General features: G+C 28.8%; 1 protein-coding gene across 15 annotated transcripts in view; it reads right to left on the bottom strand.

Moving 5' to 3' along the window:
• Positions 1-20,158, bottom strand: part of LOC119616462 (protein lap4) — a 294,532-nt gene that overhangs the window by 33,568 nt on the left and 240,806 nt on the right. For all 15 annotated transcript variants that reach the window (XR_005232544.1, XM_037972809.1, XM_037972810.1 and 12 more), the window contains one exon: positions 17,747-18,101. Coding sequence is in view for 14 of the 15 variants with exons in the window: in XM_037972809.1 (XP_037828737.1) it covers positions 17,747-18,101 (355 nt within the window). In the remaining variant the exon portion in view is untranslated. The remainder of the gene's footprint in view (positions 1-17,746; positions 18,102-20,158) is intronic.

Below are 20,158 nucleotides of genomic sequence, written 5' to 3'. Positions count from 1 at the left end.
TAATTCGAAAAATTAACCAATGTAAATCGTATGACAGCTTCTATAGCTTCATGGCGAAGATGACTAATGATATAGAAAGTTTTTATATAACACATTATAAGATGTTTTTAGACTACTTCTATGTAATTAGGACGATATGTAGCAGTCATTGAAAGTATTTGTAAGTGCATACAATTGAAAGTCATTAATATAATACTTTGTCATTTCAATATACATACTTCGGAAATGGTTTCTATACTTCTGTAGTGCAACAGTATAACAATCGATGTCCTCTAAAATATTTTATAAACTACTAAACATTGTTTGTTAATAAGCCATGAAATTGCAACAATACTTTATTCCATTAAAAACAAATTTTCCTATTAAGTCTTCAGATAGTTTATATCTGAGTTCATTGTACATATTACGAATTCTGTTTTGATTTAGACAAAAGCATTCATTATTCAATCTGAGAAGTGGTTGATTAACCTGAAGGAAAACTATTTTAAATGTTAGTTCTGAAATCTCAAACATGAACTTTTATATTCATGTCAAGGCCATCTAGCTGTCCTGAAAATTTCAATCCAAAACAGACTTTCATATGCATATTATATTTAAATAACACAGTGTAAAATTTGTATGCTTAGGTTATTTCGTTCGAAAGCTATTATTTAACGTTTCCGTCGAACAAGAACACTTTAAATTATTGATTATTTTTTGTAGTAATATAAAGTTAACAGATAACCTAAATATCAAAATTAATAAAAAACAAGCAAGAAAGTATAGTCGGGCATGACCGACCATATCATACCCTACACCAGTTATGAATATTAAATGTGATTTATTTTTCATAATAAAGCATTTATCTTCTATTACCTTGTTCCGATACATGTAAGCAATTTATGAATGAAAAACTAATTTTCTGAAAGAGGCTTTATATGGTGGCTAGGGGCAAATATGGACCAAGCCCGATAAAATTTTGTGAATATATTTATATTTACATAATATTTTATTGTGCTGAATTTCATCGCTATATTTGTGTTTATAAGTTAATTTTGAACATTCAAGTAATTTTCTGAAGGGGACTTTGTAGGGGAGCTAGGGTCAAATCAGGCCCGATCTCTATAAAATTTGGCAAAGTCATCAAGGCTTGTATAAAACTTAGTTATAGAACTTGTTTTGCAGCTTTTTGTTGAGATACAAGTATATTGAACATAATTATGAACTTAAAAGCCATACTCGGGGGGTTCAGTTGTATGGGGGCTAGGTCAAATATTGGACCGATGTTACCCATTTTTAATAGGATTCGTCTATAGTACAATAGAAGACCACGGGCAAAATTTCATTGAATTATCTTCATAACCATTTTCAATAGGCTTCGTCACTGAGACAACTGAAGATCATGTACCACAATACATTGAATTATCTTCAAAAATGCGACCTGTACTTTTATTACAAGGTTTACATGGACGGGCGGACATAGCTAATCGATTCTAAGCCCATTGGTATACTATATGACCAATATTATGTGCGTTACAAACATCAGCACAAAAACAATATACCCTCCCCACTAAAGTGGTGTAGGGTATAAATAGTTTTCCTTTAAGTCTTGAGATAATTTATTGAACAAAATTTAATAAAACTGCAATTGACTGTGAAAAGTTAAAAAAAAAAAATAATAATTTGTAAAACAAAACAAAAAAACTTCTGCAAAACGTTGTTTAAATACAAAACTACAGCCTTCATCATTTTGTTCTTGAAACTTTATTTTAGAAATAATTATTTTTGTTCATTTATTTATTTTGAATAGTTTTACAAAATACACCTAAACTATAGCAAAGATAGTAAATTTACCATAACAAATATTTATGTTTTTAAGTGAAAAACTAAATTGAATCAAATTTAAATTTACACACAAAGAAGGAAACAGGAAATAAAAACAAAAACAATGTTGCATTTGCTGTTCTTGTTGTTGTTAACAATAGTAGTGTTCTTACAGTTACTGAGAGTGTAAATATAAAAGATATTTTTTTGTTTTAGTTTGCTTTTTGTTGTTGTTTTTTTATATTAAATATTATTATTCTTAACAATTATGCACGTGTATATACTAGATTATTAAGTTTTTTTTTCTTCATAAATACAAATTTCATTTAATTTACTTAAAAACTACTTTTGTTGCATTAAAACCTAGAGAAATTGAGTGCGAGAGAGAAAATGTAATAGAAAGAGTATTTGTTTAGTAATGGCGTGTTACTCTTGTTGTTATTTGTTTTTGTTGCTATATAAGTGTGAGTTTGCACTTAGTTTAAATTAGTATGAGAGGAAATGGAAGTAGATTTAAGAACCGGAAGTTTAGTATTTTGATTATACAAGTGTACGCGATAATAAGTTTTATTTTTTCCATTACTATAGTATAGTGTATAAAGTTTAGTATAGTTTTTTTTATATTTTATTATATCTTGTTCTTTCTATAGTTATAAAGGTAATTTAATTTTTATAATACGTAGTAGTTTGTTTATTTTGTTATTAAATGCTTATTGTTCTTTTTTTCTTGGCACTTTAGTTTTAATAGGGAAATTATTAACAAAACGTATAATAATAAAATACAATTATATAACTTTATTAATGAAATTAAGAAAATGTAAAAATAGCAAACTAAATATGTTCATAAATGCAAAGAAAAATCAAATGTCAACTAAATGTTCAAACACAATATATATTTCAATATGTAATAAAAACTAAAGAAGCTGCCTCATAAATCTTAAAAATTATAATGATTATTATCTGGTTATTAGATACAAAATTTTATCTTTTCAAAAATCTATTATAATATGTATGTTCAATAACAAATATTTGTTACAAATTATCATAAATTGTTTTTGTATTTCAATACAAATTTGAAATATTTTTGTGAAAATTAGTAACAACTTTTAGTTATTGAACAGACCCATTACCAGCAAGTCCCAACTAAGTGTTCCCATAATTTATTATGTTAATAATAATTTAAATTATACTTAAATTTAATGTTTTAAATTTAAATTAAAACTACTAATGAAAAATTCAACTGCAAGAGATATATGTACATTTAAAAATAAATTTGCATAAATGGTTAATACTTAATACAATATATATTCAATTATCCATATTTAATAATAGCAAATAATTATTAAAAATAAAATACTATCCTTTCATCCATAGCATATAAAAAGTCAGAAATAACAGGACATACATACATACATACATACATACATATAATACAATATGATTAATAATAATAAACAAACAATTTATTTGTTTTAAATACGAACAATAAAAAATATTAAATACTTATGTATATGTACATACATACATATGTATCTTTCAATTACACTGGTCTGTAAACAAATACATTTTCTTTCGCTTCTTTGAATTTTAGTGCATGAACCCAGCAAAAATAAAACGAAGTACTTCTAAAAGAATAACATTTATCACGATATGTGAAAGATATCGACCTAATTTCTTTACTATTTTATTTCCTTCTTTATTGTCCATAAGTCACATGGAGATTTTCCCAAAATTTTAAGATTTGCTTAACAAAATTGCTAAAAGCTTGAAACTATATTTTAGAAACTGCCGTCTTAAGGGGTTTCCATTTATGACAATACCCCAAATACGGTTTACACTATCTAATGGGGATAAAAACTTACATTTAAGTTAATATGAATGTATTTAACGTAATGACATGGTTTTATTAGAATATTTCGCAAATTTTTTTAATTTTTTTAAGTGTTTTGGGTCACTAAGTGATCGGAGGAATTTGTAATAACTTTTAATATTTTTAACCGATTTTTGTGTTTTATATCTTATTAGAACGATAATTGAATATATATTTCAATTATTTTCTCTTAAAATAAAAAAATTTAAATAAAGTGGTAACATTATTACAAAAAACATTTTCCACTTCAGAGCCGTTGCGCCACTAGTTAACGTAGTCTTATAGCCTGAATTTTTTCATCATTATTTTTTTTATCTTTAAGTGTAGGTCTAGAGGCAGCCACTATTCGAAAACCCTGAAAAAATACAAAATTTTATATTTGGGACTCAAGTATACAGTCAGAAGGACTGAAAGATGAAAATGTGGAAAATTGGTGGGTGATACGACTTTTTTTGGTAGATTTTTTTGAATTGTTTGGTATTTTATAAATAAAACCATATAAAATGCTAATTTTGTAGTAATTTAGAGCCACTTAGAGCCATGCTGGAGGATTACAAAGGAGCAAAGAAAACTATAATGTGGACTTTTTGTGAACATTATAACTAGTAATACAGTGGTTCTAAAGGACCCAATTGGTACTACTAATTTTTCAAACACATAGGAAAGTTGGGAACTAGTATTTGTACTAGTAAAATACAAGTTTGGTAGTAGTTCCATTTCCTACAGGGAGGTTTTTATTTACTTGAGCATATAATGATTAAACATATATAACTTTTTTTTTAATATTTACAGCAGCACTGTTAAATTAAATATGCAAAGAAATCATATCTAAACAAATATTAAATTTATATTATTACAAATTTATTTAAATTGTTTTAGATTACTTTCTGTGGCTTCATTCAGTCATAATATTATTAAAATATAAAAATATATGTAAAATTTAAATAATACTTAATTATTTGCAAATCAAAATTGGCCTCATAAATAGATATTAATTTGTTTAGGTCAAAATTTTATTGACAATAATAAAAATAATAATAAAATCAATAAACCTATATAAAAGATTTAATTCGAATGCTTATTGTTTAATTTATGTTGTTTTTCTTAAATACTTAATTATTAGTTTTACAAACATTTTCCAATATGTATTTTAGTACTTGTAGTCAAATTGAGTTGAAATAACGAAAACAAAAAAAAAATTTTTTTTTATTACTTCTTTAAACATTAATAATGTGGTCTGTGAAAACCGTGGAACGAATAGTTATTGAGGTCAAAACTATTTAACTTCTAAATACAGCTTCAATTTCTGCTAAAGGATTCCTGCAGCGTTATCATTAGTATTATGCAACAAGCAGTTTGGTGTGAGGAGAAATATAAAAAAATAAATATTTACAAAATTTACAAGAATTATGCAAAAAAGTTAAGTGAATCTGTAAATGCAATCAAATACTTAGAAGATTTTTTCAAGTGAAAGTAAATTTGTATAAGAGAAATAATGAAGACAACATTTTATTCGCGAAAGTAGTCACGAAAGATGACATAAAAATGAAGATAATAATCAAAGGGTTTTCATATTATTTGGCTGGTGGTACACTTATAGAATTGCAATTCATACAAACTTTAACATTAACAAGTAACAGCGCTATATTCGGCTGTGCCGAATCTTATATACCCACCATCAAATCATGTGTCCTAAATTTCAAGTGAATTTCGGAAAATGGACCTAGCTATACTGTATAAATGGATGTTTTTGCTACCATAATTTAAGCTTTTATTAGATTTTTTCTGAACTGATTTATCATATATAAGTAATAATATTGTCAGGGTGATGCGTAGTACTTATTTTATCATATTTAATAAATTTTTTAATGATTTTATTTCCTGTAAATTTACTTATGTTCAATTTTAGACCGATCCTCCGAAGATTTTGGTTCCAGTAAAACTTGTTATATCGAATATCAATGCTTTCTAAGCCTTATATGAGGCTTTGATACAATATGGCCCGATGCTCATAATATTTGACAGAAAGATTTTAGATCCTATGAAACTATTTCATGACAAATTTTATCGATATACTGGTATTTTGGAGCCAGTTAAGGCCGCTAATGTCATACAATGATAAAGTCAATCATGGACCGATCCTCAAAAAACAGTTGGAACAATATTTCTTTAAAACTTGTTTATGTCGAATTTCATTGCTTTACTATAATTTTGAAGAAGTTGTTTATGTCGAATTTTGTAATTTCATAAAACATGGTTATGTCAATTTCGTTGATATACTGAAATTTTAAAGCATATTATGAACTTTAAAGTAATTTTCTGAGAGGAACCTTATATGATGGGTAAGGTTAATTATGGGCCGATCTCCATAAAATTTGGCAGAGAGGTTTTAGTTCTCCGAAAACTTGTTTACGTAGAATTTCGTTGCTTTACTATAATTTTGCAACAAGTTATGAGCGTTATTGTTATTTTAAGAGGGTAGCTTATATCGGGGTAGGTCAATTATAAACCGATATAATTTGACAGAGAAATTTTAGTTCCTTTAAAACTTATTTATATTGACTTTCGTTGATTTACTGGGATTTTGAACAAATATATATATGGGGCGTAGGGTCAAATATGGGGAGATATTTTAGTTCCTCAAAAACTTGTTTACGTTGAATTTCGTTGCTTAACTATCATTTTGAAGCAAGTTCTAAGAATTAGTCATTTTCTGAAGGGGAGCTTACATGGGGGGTAGGGTGAATTATGGTCCGATTTCCAAAAAAAAAAATTGCGAAGATATTTATGTTCCCCTAAAACTTGTATATATCGAATTTCGTTACATTGCTATCATTTTGAAGCAAGTTATGGCCGTTATAGTCATTTTCTGAGAGGGAGTGTAGGGTCAAATATGGGCCGATCTCCATAAAATATGTGGGAAATATTTTAGTTCCCCAAAAACTTGTTTACGTTGAATTTCGTTGCTTAACTATCATTTTGAAGCAAGTTATAAGAGTTAAGGTCAATTTCTGAAGGTGATTTTATATGGAGGGTAGGGTCAATTATGGGCCGATTTCCAACAAAATTAGCAGAGATATTTATGTTCTCCTAAAACTTGTATATGTCGAATTTCGTTGCAATGCTATCATTTTGTAGCAAGTTATGACCGTTATAGTCGTTTTCTGAGGGGGACCTTATATGGGGGGTAGGGTTAATTATGGACCGATTCTCGTAAATTTTAGTAGGGAGATTTCGGCTCATATAAAACTTATTTATGTAGAATTTCATTGACATACTTATGTTTTTAAACAATCTATGACTTTTTACACTGTTTTGGGGGCTATGCGAAAACATGAACCGATATGGCCCATTTTCAATACCAAACAAAATGCATCAATAAAAAATATTTATGCAAAATTTCAGCTCCTTAGCTTTTCTCGTTCGGACTCTATCGTGCTTTCAACAGACAGACGGACATGGCTAGATCGTCTTAGAATTTAATAATGACCCAGAATATACATATATACTTATGTGGGTCTGTGACCAATATTTCGATGTTTTTTGATGGTGGGTATAAAAATATGAATTGAACAATTCTTTGCTATTTTATGCACACAGATTGGGACATTTGGCTTGTAAATCGACCAATGTCCTACCGATTTAAGACAAATTGTAGACCTATTGCAAATACCAACTTATAATCGCCTAGTCGTCTAACTTGTCATATTTATAAAAATTTAATTAAAAAGTTAATTATAACAAACTTTACTGGTTTATTAAGTTATTCTTCTTTTTTATTTATTGTATACTTTTTTATTATTTTAAATAAACTTAAGTATATTTATATAGAAATCGGATTAACTTTAATCTAAATAAATATATATATTTTTTTAATAATTAGTTTTATATTGAAAGTATATTTTTAAATACTGGCTTTAAATTTCTATAATGCTGTTAATATTTTAATAAATTCCATTAAGTAGTGCAGTTGTTTTATGCTTCTAATTAAAAAAAAATTGTATTTATTCAGATTTCATATTATGTCATCTTTACAGACCTCATTCTGTTGCATTTTCATTTGAAACCGATAATCCAAAAAAATATGTTTGTGTTGTGGGCGATTGCAAAATTTTAAAAACCTCAAATTTGAATGAAAGAACACTTCCTGCTTATGACTCTTATGTCTCACTCTGTACTTTTTTATGTTTAATAGAACAGGAAACATATAATAGAAACCACATTTTCATTGCAAATTTTATATTTTGTATAAAATTTATATAAAATAATATTAAATAGTTTGTTGATTTTGGCATGACTATAAAAAAGTTTTGCTTTAATACCAAATACAATAAATAATAGTTTTAACAAATCAGCAAGAAATAAAACCAATAGGGGTTTTCCCAAGATGAAACTAACAAACAAAATTTTTAAAGATTATTAATAAAAAAACGAAATTTGTTAAAAACTAACTAACTAAAAATAAATTAATTAATATTAATAGACCCACTGAGAGGGAGACTACATATAATAAAATAAACTTAAATGTCTGAAAAATACAACAACAACAAAACGTTTTTGTTCCATAGTTATTAAAATTGAAAAAAAAAAGTTTAAAAAAGAAGCGACAATATTAACGCCCTCGTTTATTTAAAGGTCGTTTAACTATTATTATTATTATTTTTTTTGAATATTTTTTTCTTAAAACTCAACTAATTTAAATATTGTTTAGATTTTATGCAAATTATGTTGTGGTTCATTTGTTTTCAAAATACAGTAGAGACATAAAAAATAGTTGAGATGTTTGTTTTTGTGTGCGACCACCGTTCAGTTTAGTTCAACCATGACAATGATCTTCAGTCTTTACAGTTTTAACTAGAAATTGTTTAAAATTGTTTTCTTGTATAATTTATGCATTTTATTTATTAAAATAAACTACAGCTTTTATTGTTTTTCTCTAAAACAACTCAACAAAATCTAAAAACAAAAAAAAAAAAAACTAAAGAAATACGAAATTTTTGTTCAAAAATTTAACTAAGGAATGTAGTGTCACACAAGGTCGTTTAGTTTAAATAAAAACAAAAACCACCGCAGAATTATAAACTTAAGAAAAAATAAATTTATATATCTTCTTATAAAATAACGCATATAATAATAATAATATGCATATTTGTAGATTATTTATTTTGTTTCTAAATTTCAAATTTGTTTTCTTGTCGTTTTGTTTATTTAAGACCCCAAGACCTCTAGATAATTGACCTTTTGCTGTTGCCTTTTTTGTTTTTACATTCCAAAACTGACTCAAAAAAACCCAAAACAAGAAAAAAATCAAAGGCAAACACAACAAGTACATAAATAAAATCTCAATAATTAATTAACATTTTTTGTTTTAAAAATCTGCTGTTTCATTTTAAATTTTCTGTCACAAATTTACTAATTTGAAATGTAAAAATTCTTATTTAATTTTGTAGGCCGTATTTTTTAATTTTTATTATTTAGCAGCCGGCTTTTTTCGTGACTTCTTTTACAGTTTTAATAATTTATTTTCATATTTGTTTATATTAATATACCTTTTAAATTGGCTTCTCTATTTTTGAGTGCCATTAAAAATTTAAATCACAATGTTTTTTAATTTGTTTTAGTTTATAAATGTTAATACAGCGTCCAATAAAATCCTGAATGCAGAACAATTGGCGGTAAATTAAAAAGAAATAACAATTTAATAAATTAAATTAGTATTTAAATTTGAATATATAAGATTATTAAAGTTTTAGTGGATAACTCAACATTTTTATAACATAATTTATTGTATATTGTTTGGAAAAAAACTAACAGTAAATAAAAGATCATAACAAATTTTCGATCAGCATAAATAAAAACCCAGATTATGAATTGCTGCATAATCGAATTTAAAATTTAAATTATTGAGTTATTAACTAGTGTGCAGTATAAGGATTAATAACTGGTCTAGATCAGATAATGGATCCATCTTCAGAAAACTTGATAGAGTTCTCAATGTGTTTTATTAATTTTTTTATGCCAAACTTTGACATGATCGGGTCTATTCTGTAAATGGAGAGATTTTTAAAATCGATTTATATTGAGCAAGGGACAATAAAGTTATTTACAAAATTACATCGTGGTATTAGTGTTTAAACGTGAATTTTTGACATTCCAGTCATTTTCAGACTTACATAAAGATTTTTTCGATTTTTGAAGAGATACTAGAACATTAAACATAATTATGAGCTCTAAAACCCTACGTCAACCATAGCTCTGGAAACAATGTTAGATATTTCACCCATTGAAACACATACATATAAGATATGAGGCGGCACTTACAGCCGAACGGCTCACAACTTTAGACGAACTGGCCAAAAGCGGTTAGAGGACACGTCATTAATGTATACTGGACACATTGGAAGCATATACATATACAATCGGAGGTGCCCCATTGCATACCAGAGACATAATAAATATGTCGGAAACTTTGAAACGCTGATCCCAGATACCAGTAGGTATCATATAGCACTAAATTGGGAAACAAAGTGGGCCTGGAGTTTTATAGTGAAGACCCAGAAACAGAAATATACCGCCGTTTACTTAATCACAACTCTAGCTTCCAGGCAGGAGTCCGATCAATAAAGGAATGCGTAAATTGGTTTAGAATAAATATGGCTCCCACAGGGCTTAACATATTTACCGACAGCCAGAAGGCAATTAGAGCGATATCAAATGATAAAGTTAAATCTAAGACGGTACTGGATTGTAAAAAAGCTCTAACCGAATATTCTCTCAGAGGTAGGGTTCTCATCATATGGGTGTCAGGCCACTCGGATACCATTTGACGCAAAAAGGGTAGAATTAAAATTATGGATGAGAGAAATCCATAAGGTCTCTTGGAATAATAAAACCGTGGGTAGAACCACAAAGATCCAAAGGATGAGAAGAAAATTGGACGTGCGGATTCAGACAAATGTAGTGCATGTAGAAAGGACAGTGAAACTCTGGAGCAATTTCTTTGCCATTGTCAGACTTTCGCCGAAATAAGATCTAAATATATTGGGAATAATATTATTTCGAATATACAATCCCTCACGAACATTGATTAGAAAATTCTTAGGAATTACGTCCAGGAAACTGAGTTTCTGAACAATGAACAATAATACATTTAGTGAATACTATATAAGGTTTTTTGCGCGCAACAGTCCCGATAATGACCTAGATATCTTCTGATTTGATGTAGATACATGCCCTGTCAACCTAACCTAACCCAAAACCCTACTCTTTCGGTTGTATGTGGCTACGCGAAGCAATGGACCGAATCACGCTTCGTTCTTGAGTCAAAAGAAGAGTATATTTGAAAATTGTGTTAGAGTGCTCACAAGGTTTACATAGCTAAATCGACTCAGAAAGTGATTGTTAGGTGGCTGTAGCACTAATATTTTTAGGTGTTACAAACATTAGCACAAACGCATAATACTCTCCCCACTATAGTGGTATAGGGTATAAAAATATTTAAAATACTTCTTAAACATTTACTAAACTTTATATATTCTTATATGAAGTGTAATGGCAAATTAACTTTTGCTTTAACACTTGGAGTAGACAGGACTAAAGTAAAAGGAAAGAACAAGCGCTAGAGATAGATACAATCTAAAATAATATAAAAAACATGTTGTTGTCTTAACTGTAGGCAACATATTAAATTACAACGTTTGATCTAATAAAGAACGATGCTTCGACTCTCCTCACCCTCTCAGTCGGTAAAGAACACTTGTAGCCAGTAGTGGTAAAAGGAAAACAACTCCTACTTGTACATCTAAAAGCATTGCCTGTTGGCCTGGATTTTCCTTTATATGAATTCTTATATGAGGAAAACTTGATAATAAATACACAACTAAGCATAGAGAGAAAGAGCAACAAACACATGCCACTGTTTATTGTAAGTGGCAGTTATGGCAGAAAAAAGTTCCAAGACAAGGAAGACAAAAAAGGCGGAAAATTTAAAAGGAATATTGTAAGAAAAGCTCAAATGCCAGAGGACAAATGGAATATAAACAATAAACAACTTTTAGCAATTGTAAGAAATAAAAAATTAGTTGCAAATAAACATATTCCGCCTACTCTGCAACGCAAGGAAGGGCAGTAAATTTAAAATTATGCCAAAATGTCAAATGTACATACATATATTGTATATTTAATATTTACACAAATAAATTATTTATATTAAATATTTCTTATTATTTTCATCCAAACAATTACTTTCTTCTAATAATTTAAACATTAATGAATAACAATCTATCAGTCAACTAGCCAGCCAGCCATTCATCCATTCAATAATTTAATTATTTAAATTATGTTTATAATTCAACTGTTTGTACATATTTAGTTTGGTTTAGGAAATTATAAATAGAGCTATTATATTTCCGTTTCCTTTTCACAATGCTCTCGTATTTTGTTTTATTTGTAAATGAAATTAAATCACAACAACATACATATTACTAAGTAAGGGGGATGTAATCAAATAAAACATAAATTTAAATGCCCCAAAGGCCATAAATAAAAAGTTCAAATAAATAAAAAATAAATTCGAGTCAAGATTATTTCATATTTCACACAAAATGAAAATTGTCCAATTGTGCAACAGCTGTGTTGTCGCCTAAAGGCCACAACAATATTAATAATATTTATTATTTGAAGAGTGGCCAGAACACTGTCACCCACTGTCCACCATTCCATCAAAATCCACATAATATTATTCCTCGTTATTTTTCAACTCGCGTCATATTTACAAAAGTTCATTGGAAATAATTTGTTTTACAAAATATTTTTGCAAGTTTTACTTTATGAAAAAAGCTCGCTCTACTGCTAATGAGAGTATAATTTTTGCAAATATTTTTGGAAACATTTTTGGCACTGCTTCAAGAAAATTAAAGCAACAAGTTTCTAATATAATTTTTTAAAGTACCCAACAAAATCTCGGTAATGACTTGTACTTATATAACAACTTGTTTTTCAGTGACAACTACATACCGTCTATATTACTTTTAAGCACTTTTATAATAACTTACATATAATCAGATACGTAAGTACTTCATTTTGAGTTTTGCCGTTTTATTTGCACATTTTATTGGATCGCGCACTAGCAACTGGTTTTTACACACATAGGAAGAAAAACATTATTGGACGCACAATAAAATAACTAAGCTGTGGAGTTGTGAGGAAGACAGCGAACTAATGAACAAGGTGAGCGATTTTTGGTTTGTTTTTAAAACAAAACAAATTGTTAACTCCCTATTGTAAGTACTTATTTAAGTAGTGATTTGTATGCGAGTGTGGTAAGTACTTGCCTCCAATGTCATTACCGTGTTAAAATAAAAAGGTTGATAGGAGAATGTATACTACAACAAATCCGAAGAAATACACCTAGGTCTCTATCGGGTTGGTAAAAACAAAAAGCTTATATTATAGTATTCACAGAATATATTATCGTCCGATGTTCAGAAACTCAGTTTTCTGAACGTAATTTCTAATTCGGGAATAATATAACTCCCAATGTATTTGGATCTAGTTTCTACAAAACCTCTCTACTCGTTTTTCTCAGGAAATGGTAAAAGAAGAATACTTAGAAATTTGTGTCTTTCTTACGAATAGACAGATTTCCGTCTTCGCAGGATTAACATTGAAGCCACTCGGTTGAACATAACTCAAGGCCGTATTGAGAGCATCTACGCAATGAATACGGATCCGTTTCCCTTAGAAGTATTACGACGCCGTCTGCATAGCAGATATGCTTAAGTCCTTGCTCGCTTAGGGTCTTTTAATTTGCATTTGCGGCTTTACCGAATCTCATATACCCACCATCAAACCGTATGCCCTAACAGGAATGCTCCTCTATATAAATCAAATTAAATGAATAGGACCTTATATGAGAGATAGGGTTAATTATTGACCGTTTTTCATACATTTGTTTAGGTCAATCACTTTCCCGACACTTTCCGTATAAAATTCGGTAGGAAGATTTACGTTCCTATAAATGTTTCTAAAGTAATTTTCTTATGAACCGATCCTCAATACATTTGGTAGAGAGATTTTAATTCGTATAAAACATATGTGCCTCAAATTTCATCACTTTTTTCTTGTATTTTTAAGCCAGTAATGAGCTTTAAAGTAATTTTCTGAAGAGGAGCTTATATGGGTGTCAACCATATGCAGATTCTCATAAAACTCAGCAGAGAGGTTCTGGCTCGTAATATACTTACGTATGTCGAATTTCATCTCTATACTCGCAGTAATAAACATTAAATTATTATTATGAAGGGGATCTTATAGGGGGGTAAGGTCAAATATGGACCGATCCACATAAAATTCGAGTAAGAGATTTTGGTTCGCAAGGAACTAACGTGGGTCTAATTTCATCCTTTTACGTGTATTTTTAAGCCAGTAATGAACGTTTAAGTAATTTATTGAAGGGGATCTTATATGGGGGTAGGGTCAATTATGGACCGATCCACATAAAATTTGGTAGGGAGATTTTGGATTATATGAAACTTATGTGTGTTGAATTTCATCATTATACTCGTTTTTTTAAGCCAGTAATGAGCGTTAAAGTCATTTTCTGAAGGGGCCCTTATATGGGGGTAGGGTTAATTATGGACCGATCAACATACAATTTGATAGATAAGTTTTGGATCATAAAAGACTTACTTATATCGAATTTCATAGTTTTACTAGTATTTTTAAGCCAGTAATCAGCGTTAAAGTCATTTTCTGAAGCGGACCTTTAATGGGAGGTAGGGTCACTTATAGACCGATCAACATACAATTTAGTAGAGAGATTTTGGATCATAAGAGATTTATTTATGTCCAATTTCATAGTTATACTAGTATTTTAAAGCCAGTAATGAGCGTTATACTTATTTTTTGAAGGGGACCTTATATGGGGGGTAGGGTCAATTATGGACCGATCAACATTAAATTTGGTACAGAGGTTTTGGATCATAAGAGACTTACATATGTCAAATTTCATCGCACCGATACTGCCCATTTTCAATACCAAACAAACCTTACCTATAGAAAATTTTTTGTAGGAAATTTCAATCCTCTAGCTCGTTCCGTTCGGACTCTACAGTGCTTTCAACACACGGAGAGACAGACATGGCTAGATCGCCTTAGAATTTAATAAGGACCCAGAATATATATACTTTTGTGGGTCTATGACCAATATTTCTATGTGTTACAAACAGAACGACAAAATCAATATACCCCCGTCTTTTTTGATAGTGGGTATAAAAAGTTATACCCTAATGTTTATATTGAGAAACAAATTTTTGAGGATCCATAAATTCTAGGTCATAGCTGTCGTATTAGATATTCTACTAAATTTCAATCTTCAGATTCCAAAAGCCCTTAAAATTAGCAGGAAAAGTATCTTCTTAAATACTATAAAAAAAAAAAAAATAAACTTATTCAAATTAACTTACTTAAACCCATAATGGTTATCGTTTAACCGATAGATATTATGACAGTTAAAATAAGTTTTATATGATATCTGTTAATATATTGTAAAAATGGGATTAAAATTCTAATTTATATTTCTCAAAAATTGGCAGTGTTTTTATAAGTTTAACAATTTTAAGTAATTGCTTAAATTTAAATTTTGCCATAGTGTATTCACCTTAAAATTATGCTTTATTCTTTATTTAGATATTTTTATATGTATTCTTTCAGTTTCTAGTTTTACTTTTGTGATTTTACCTATTAACCATAACTTTCATTAATAGCAATTAATGAAAATGAAATTAATTACTTACTTGGTAGAAATGATTAAGTTTCAGTTGATTTTACAACAAATTAACTGACAAAGTCTTCTTAAATTACAAAATTAATTCTATTAAAAGCGAGTTAATATAAATATTATTTAAAGTATATACTACTTATTAATCTTGTATCTTGTGAACTTTTTCAATTAAAAAAAAAAAAAAACAATTTTCCATTTTAAAAGGATGCGATAAATAATTGATGGTATATTAGAATTAAGTAAACTAAAACAAACCATACTACATTTCTATTATAATTAAGACTTCGTCTAAATTCCTTTAAGCATACACTCAAAAAAATAATACAATATAATTTGTATTTATAAAATATATATTTTTGTGAGAAGCCAGTTGGTGATTTAATATGATTTTTTTAGATGTTTTTTTTTATTTTTTAGGTGATGGTGGTTTGGTAAGCATGAAGGTGAAACACAAAAGAAAAAATACAAAAAGAGAGAATAAAAAGAACAAGAAGGAAAGAAAAAAGGTACAAGACATTGAAAAAAATCCTTTAACCACAATACAATTTCCTTTAATATACATTTAATTTAAAACGACTTAAAGTAATACTCAAAGCATTTTGTTTAATACATTGATTTTATAGTCATAGATATAAAATTGTTCATTTAAGGATGAATTTAAATAATACATATTATTATAAAAATTAAATATTATTAAAAATGTGGAGCAAAACTTTTCATTATCAGCCAAAACCCAAACTTAAGCAATAAAGTTTTCAATTTATTTTATTTTTTTTTTTTTTTTCATTAAATATTTCACTATGTCATAAGCAGAATAAAAGGTAATTTTTATAAATGTTTAAATAAATTTATTAAAAACAATAAAAAAATTAACCAGTTTTATAGTGTAAGGTTAATACATTTTTTTTATTTAAACTTAAGTATTAATTACGTTTAGTCGTTTTGTTTGTAAGTTTTTTAATGGCGATATGGAAATGTCCGTCAATTTATAGGTAAGTTTTCGAAATTCTTAGATATCGTGCATCAATATAATTATTAAAAATTCATTTAAGAAATTTGCTATAAAAGTAATTTTGTAAACATTTCTAAATTGCCTGCATGTCTTTAACAATTTTTAAACGTAATTTTGAGTCAACGGTTCTATATAATTCGACGTCTACCCCTTATGCAAGGGGAACTGTTCTTGTTAAATATAAGCTATCGAACATACATGAAAATTAATAGGGCGCTGTATAATACATCAAAGACAATCCTGTTCTTCAATTTCAAAGAACCACTTAGGGCCTTATTCCTAGTAGGAATTAATGTAATTAGACTTAATCGTAAAAGAAGAAAGGTTCATGATCAATTGTGAGTCTAGTGTGCGAATTTGTTAAACCTGTTTTCAGAAAGCCAATGTTATGGATAAGCTTTCTCTGAACTTTTATAGAGAGAATGGGAATAAAAATGGAAGTAAATAGATGACAATGGTCGGACTTTTAAGCATTGTTTAGGCCTTCTTTCCATATGAGGGTAAGATCAGGAGATGTTATAGACAATTCGGAATCTATTATAATAAACTGAGTGATTAACATATTGGACACGCTAAGGATATTCTGAGATAAGTTCTATTTCCTGGGTCAAGTCTGAAATTATTCGCCGAGAATGCTCTCATGCAATAGCTGAGAGCTTACGTTAGCTTCATATCCTAATTCTATCCGTTATGGTAAAAAAATATTCAAACCAACTCAATTTAATTTAATTATCCTAACAGTAACATTACAAACACAATGACTAAACAGTGGGAACATTTCCACACAATTAGGTGTAAATATTATTTTAAATGCTTAAACATCACTTTAAAACTGGCTTTTAAACAACACAAACACCATATTACCAATTTGTTGTTGGATGATCAATTAATTAATAAACAAATTAAAGAATAAAAGTAAATGTGGGTGAATAGGTGTACTATACTTTTAGGGTGAAAATTAAAATATAAAAGTGTTCATTCATAATGTGTGTAGGTGTGGTTGTTTAAGTTTATAAGGATATAATAATGTGTAAATGTTTTTGTTTTTGTGAATGTAAAACACAAACATTATGTGAACATAAATAATAAGGATATTCAGAAAAATGTGTGTTTAATATTTAATAAAACAAATGACAATTAAAGTAAAGTGTTTACGAAAAAAATAAGGTTAAAATACTTTCACCAAAAAAATCAACGTATTTGAGTACAATGAGAAAAATAAAGACCACAAACAAAAAAAGTTTATGAAGAGAAAAATAAACTTTTATACTTCACTTACCTGATGTCTTCGGCATCATCGTCACTTATGGTTTCACGTAAAACATCAATACTGTCATTTGCATTTCTTGCTTGAATGTGTTGCTGCTGATGCATATCAACTGCATCCTCATTGTCGTAGTCATCGTCGTCATCTGTAGCATCATCATCATTATCGTCTTCTTCGGAATAATCATCTTCATCATCATTGTCGTCATCGACATGGTTGTCATCATCATCTTTGTTGTCAATTTTGCTATTGGCATCATCCAATAATCTTGATTTCTTTTTATCACTGCGTAATGTTGCAATTTTACGCTCTTCCTCCTGTTTTAGTTTTTCAACTTCATCTTTTGACAGGAACGAAAAAACTTTGTCTAGAAAATTTTTAAAAAGAAATTGTGTTTTTTTTTGTCATTAGATATAAAAAAATATGGATAAAAATGATTCTAATAGAAGTAATCATAAAGAAATTTGATATTTGTTTGTTTGAAATTTAAATAGTTTCCTAGAAAATTGCACAATTTTGAAGACATCGGGAATAATTTACAAGCATCTACATACATATGAGCCATTTCGTGTCAAGTGACCCAACTTTTAAAATCGATGTCTTCCGATTTGAATGAAATTCAATTGGATAGTACAGGACAGAAATTTGACATTTTGGTCATACAGGGTTTTACAAAAAATTGTCCAAAGAAGTTCAGATAGAAAAATAGTTTAACACAAAAAGCTAAGTTTTTTAATTTCAAAAAATTTTTTCACATCCCACTAAGGAAAAGTTTGATATTTTGAATATTTTATTATTATATATAGATATTAATAAGAATATCAGGGTAATATTTGTCAGAGGTCCATTAATGGGGGTTTAACTATTGACAGTGCTCTTTGGAATTAAAATTATTAATTTATATAGGGAGACATATATGGACCAATTCTCATAAAAGTCGGTAGGAAGATTTCAGTTCCTTATTTACTTCAAATTTCATAGATATACTGTGTATTTTTAAGCCAGTAATGAGCATTAAAGTCATTTTCTTAAAGGGACCTTATACAGGGTTAGGGTTAATTATGGACCGATATGGCAGAGAGATTTTAGCTTAAAATTAGTTTATGTCGAATTGCATTGCGGTATTCGTATTTTTCGCGTTGTAGTCATTTTCTGAGGGGGTATTTATATGGGGTGGGGTTATTATGGACTGATCCTCATAAAAATTGGTAGAGAAATTTTGGTTCCTATAGAACTTATCAGTGTCGAATTTCATCTCTGTAATCGCACTTTTAAGCCAGTAATGAGCGTTAAAGTAATTTTCTGATGGGGGGTAGGGTCAATTATGGACTGATCCCCACAAAATTTTGTATAGAGATGTTAGCTCATAAAAAATAATTTATGTCGAATTTCATGGATCTACTAGTATTTTTAGGCCAGTGCTGAGTTTTAAAGTCATTTTTTGAAGGGACCTTATATGGAGGGTAGGGTCAATTAAGGTCCGATCCACATAAAATTTGGTTAAGAGATTCTGGCTTGCAAGGAACTTACTTGAGTCGAATTTCATTGCTATACTCTTATTTTTAAGCCAGTAATTTTCTGATGGGGAATTTATGTGTGGGGTAGGAGGCCCCAGAATATATATACTTTATGGGGTCTGTGAACAATATTTTGATGCGTTACACACGGAATGACAAAATCAATATACCCCCATCTGTTTTGATGGTGGGTATAAGAATTATTAAAAAAATATAAAAAATTTTAAAAATTAAAAAAAAAAACTTGGAAACAATGAAGAAATAGCTATCTGAACTCCCTGGGACGATTTTTGCTAGGACCAATAGGTGAAAAGTTAGACTCATCGTTTCTTGAATCAGGAGCGTTAAGTAATTTTCTGATGGGGGGTAGGGTCAATTATGGACTGATCCCCACAAAATTTTGTACAGAGATGTTAGCTCATAAAAAATAATTTATGTCGAATTTCATGGATCTACTAGTATTTTTAGGCCAGTGCTGAGTTTTAAAGTCATTTTTTGAAGGGACCTTATATGGAGGGTAGGGTCAATTAAGGTCCGATCCACATAAAATTTGGTTAAGAGATTCTGGCTTGCAAGGAACTTACTTGAGTCGAATTTCATTGCTATACTCTTATTTTTAAGCCAGTAATTTTCTGATGGGGAATTTATGTGTGGGGTAGGAGGCCCCAGAATATATATACTTTATGGGGTCTGTGAACAATATTTTGATGCGTTACACACGGAATGACAAAATCAATATACCCCCATCTGTTTTGATGGTGGGTATAAGAATTATTAAAAAAATATAAAAAATTTTAAAAATTAAAAAAAAAAAACTTGGAAACAATGAAGAAATAGCTATCTGAACTCCCTGGGACGATTTTTGCTAGGACCAATAGGTGAAAAGTTAGACTCATCGTTTCTTGAA

Source organism: Lucilia sericata, unplaced genomic scaffold (genome assembly GCF_015586225.1).
Source record: "Lucilia sericata isolate MDLA Ls3-8-SP2 unplaced genomic scaffold, ASM1558622v1 Contig000073F_arrow, whole genome shotgun sequence".
In the NCBI taxonomy this organism is placed as follows: Eukaryota; Metazoa; Arthropoda; class Insecta; order Diptera; family Calliphoridae; genus Lucilia; species Lucilia sericata.
This window is presented reverse-complemented; position numbering and strand designations above follow the sequence as displayed.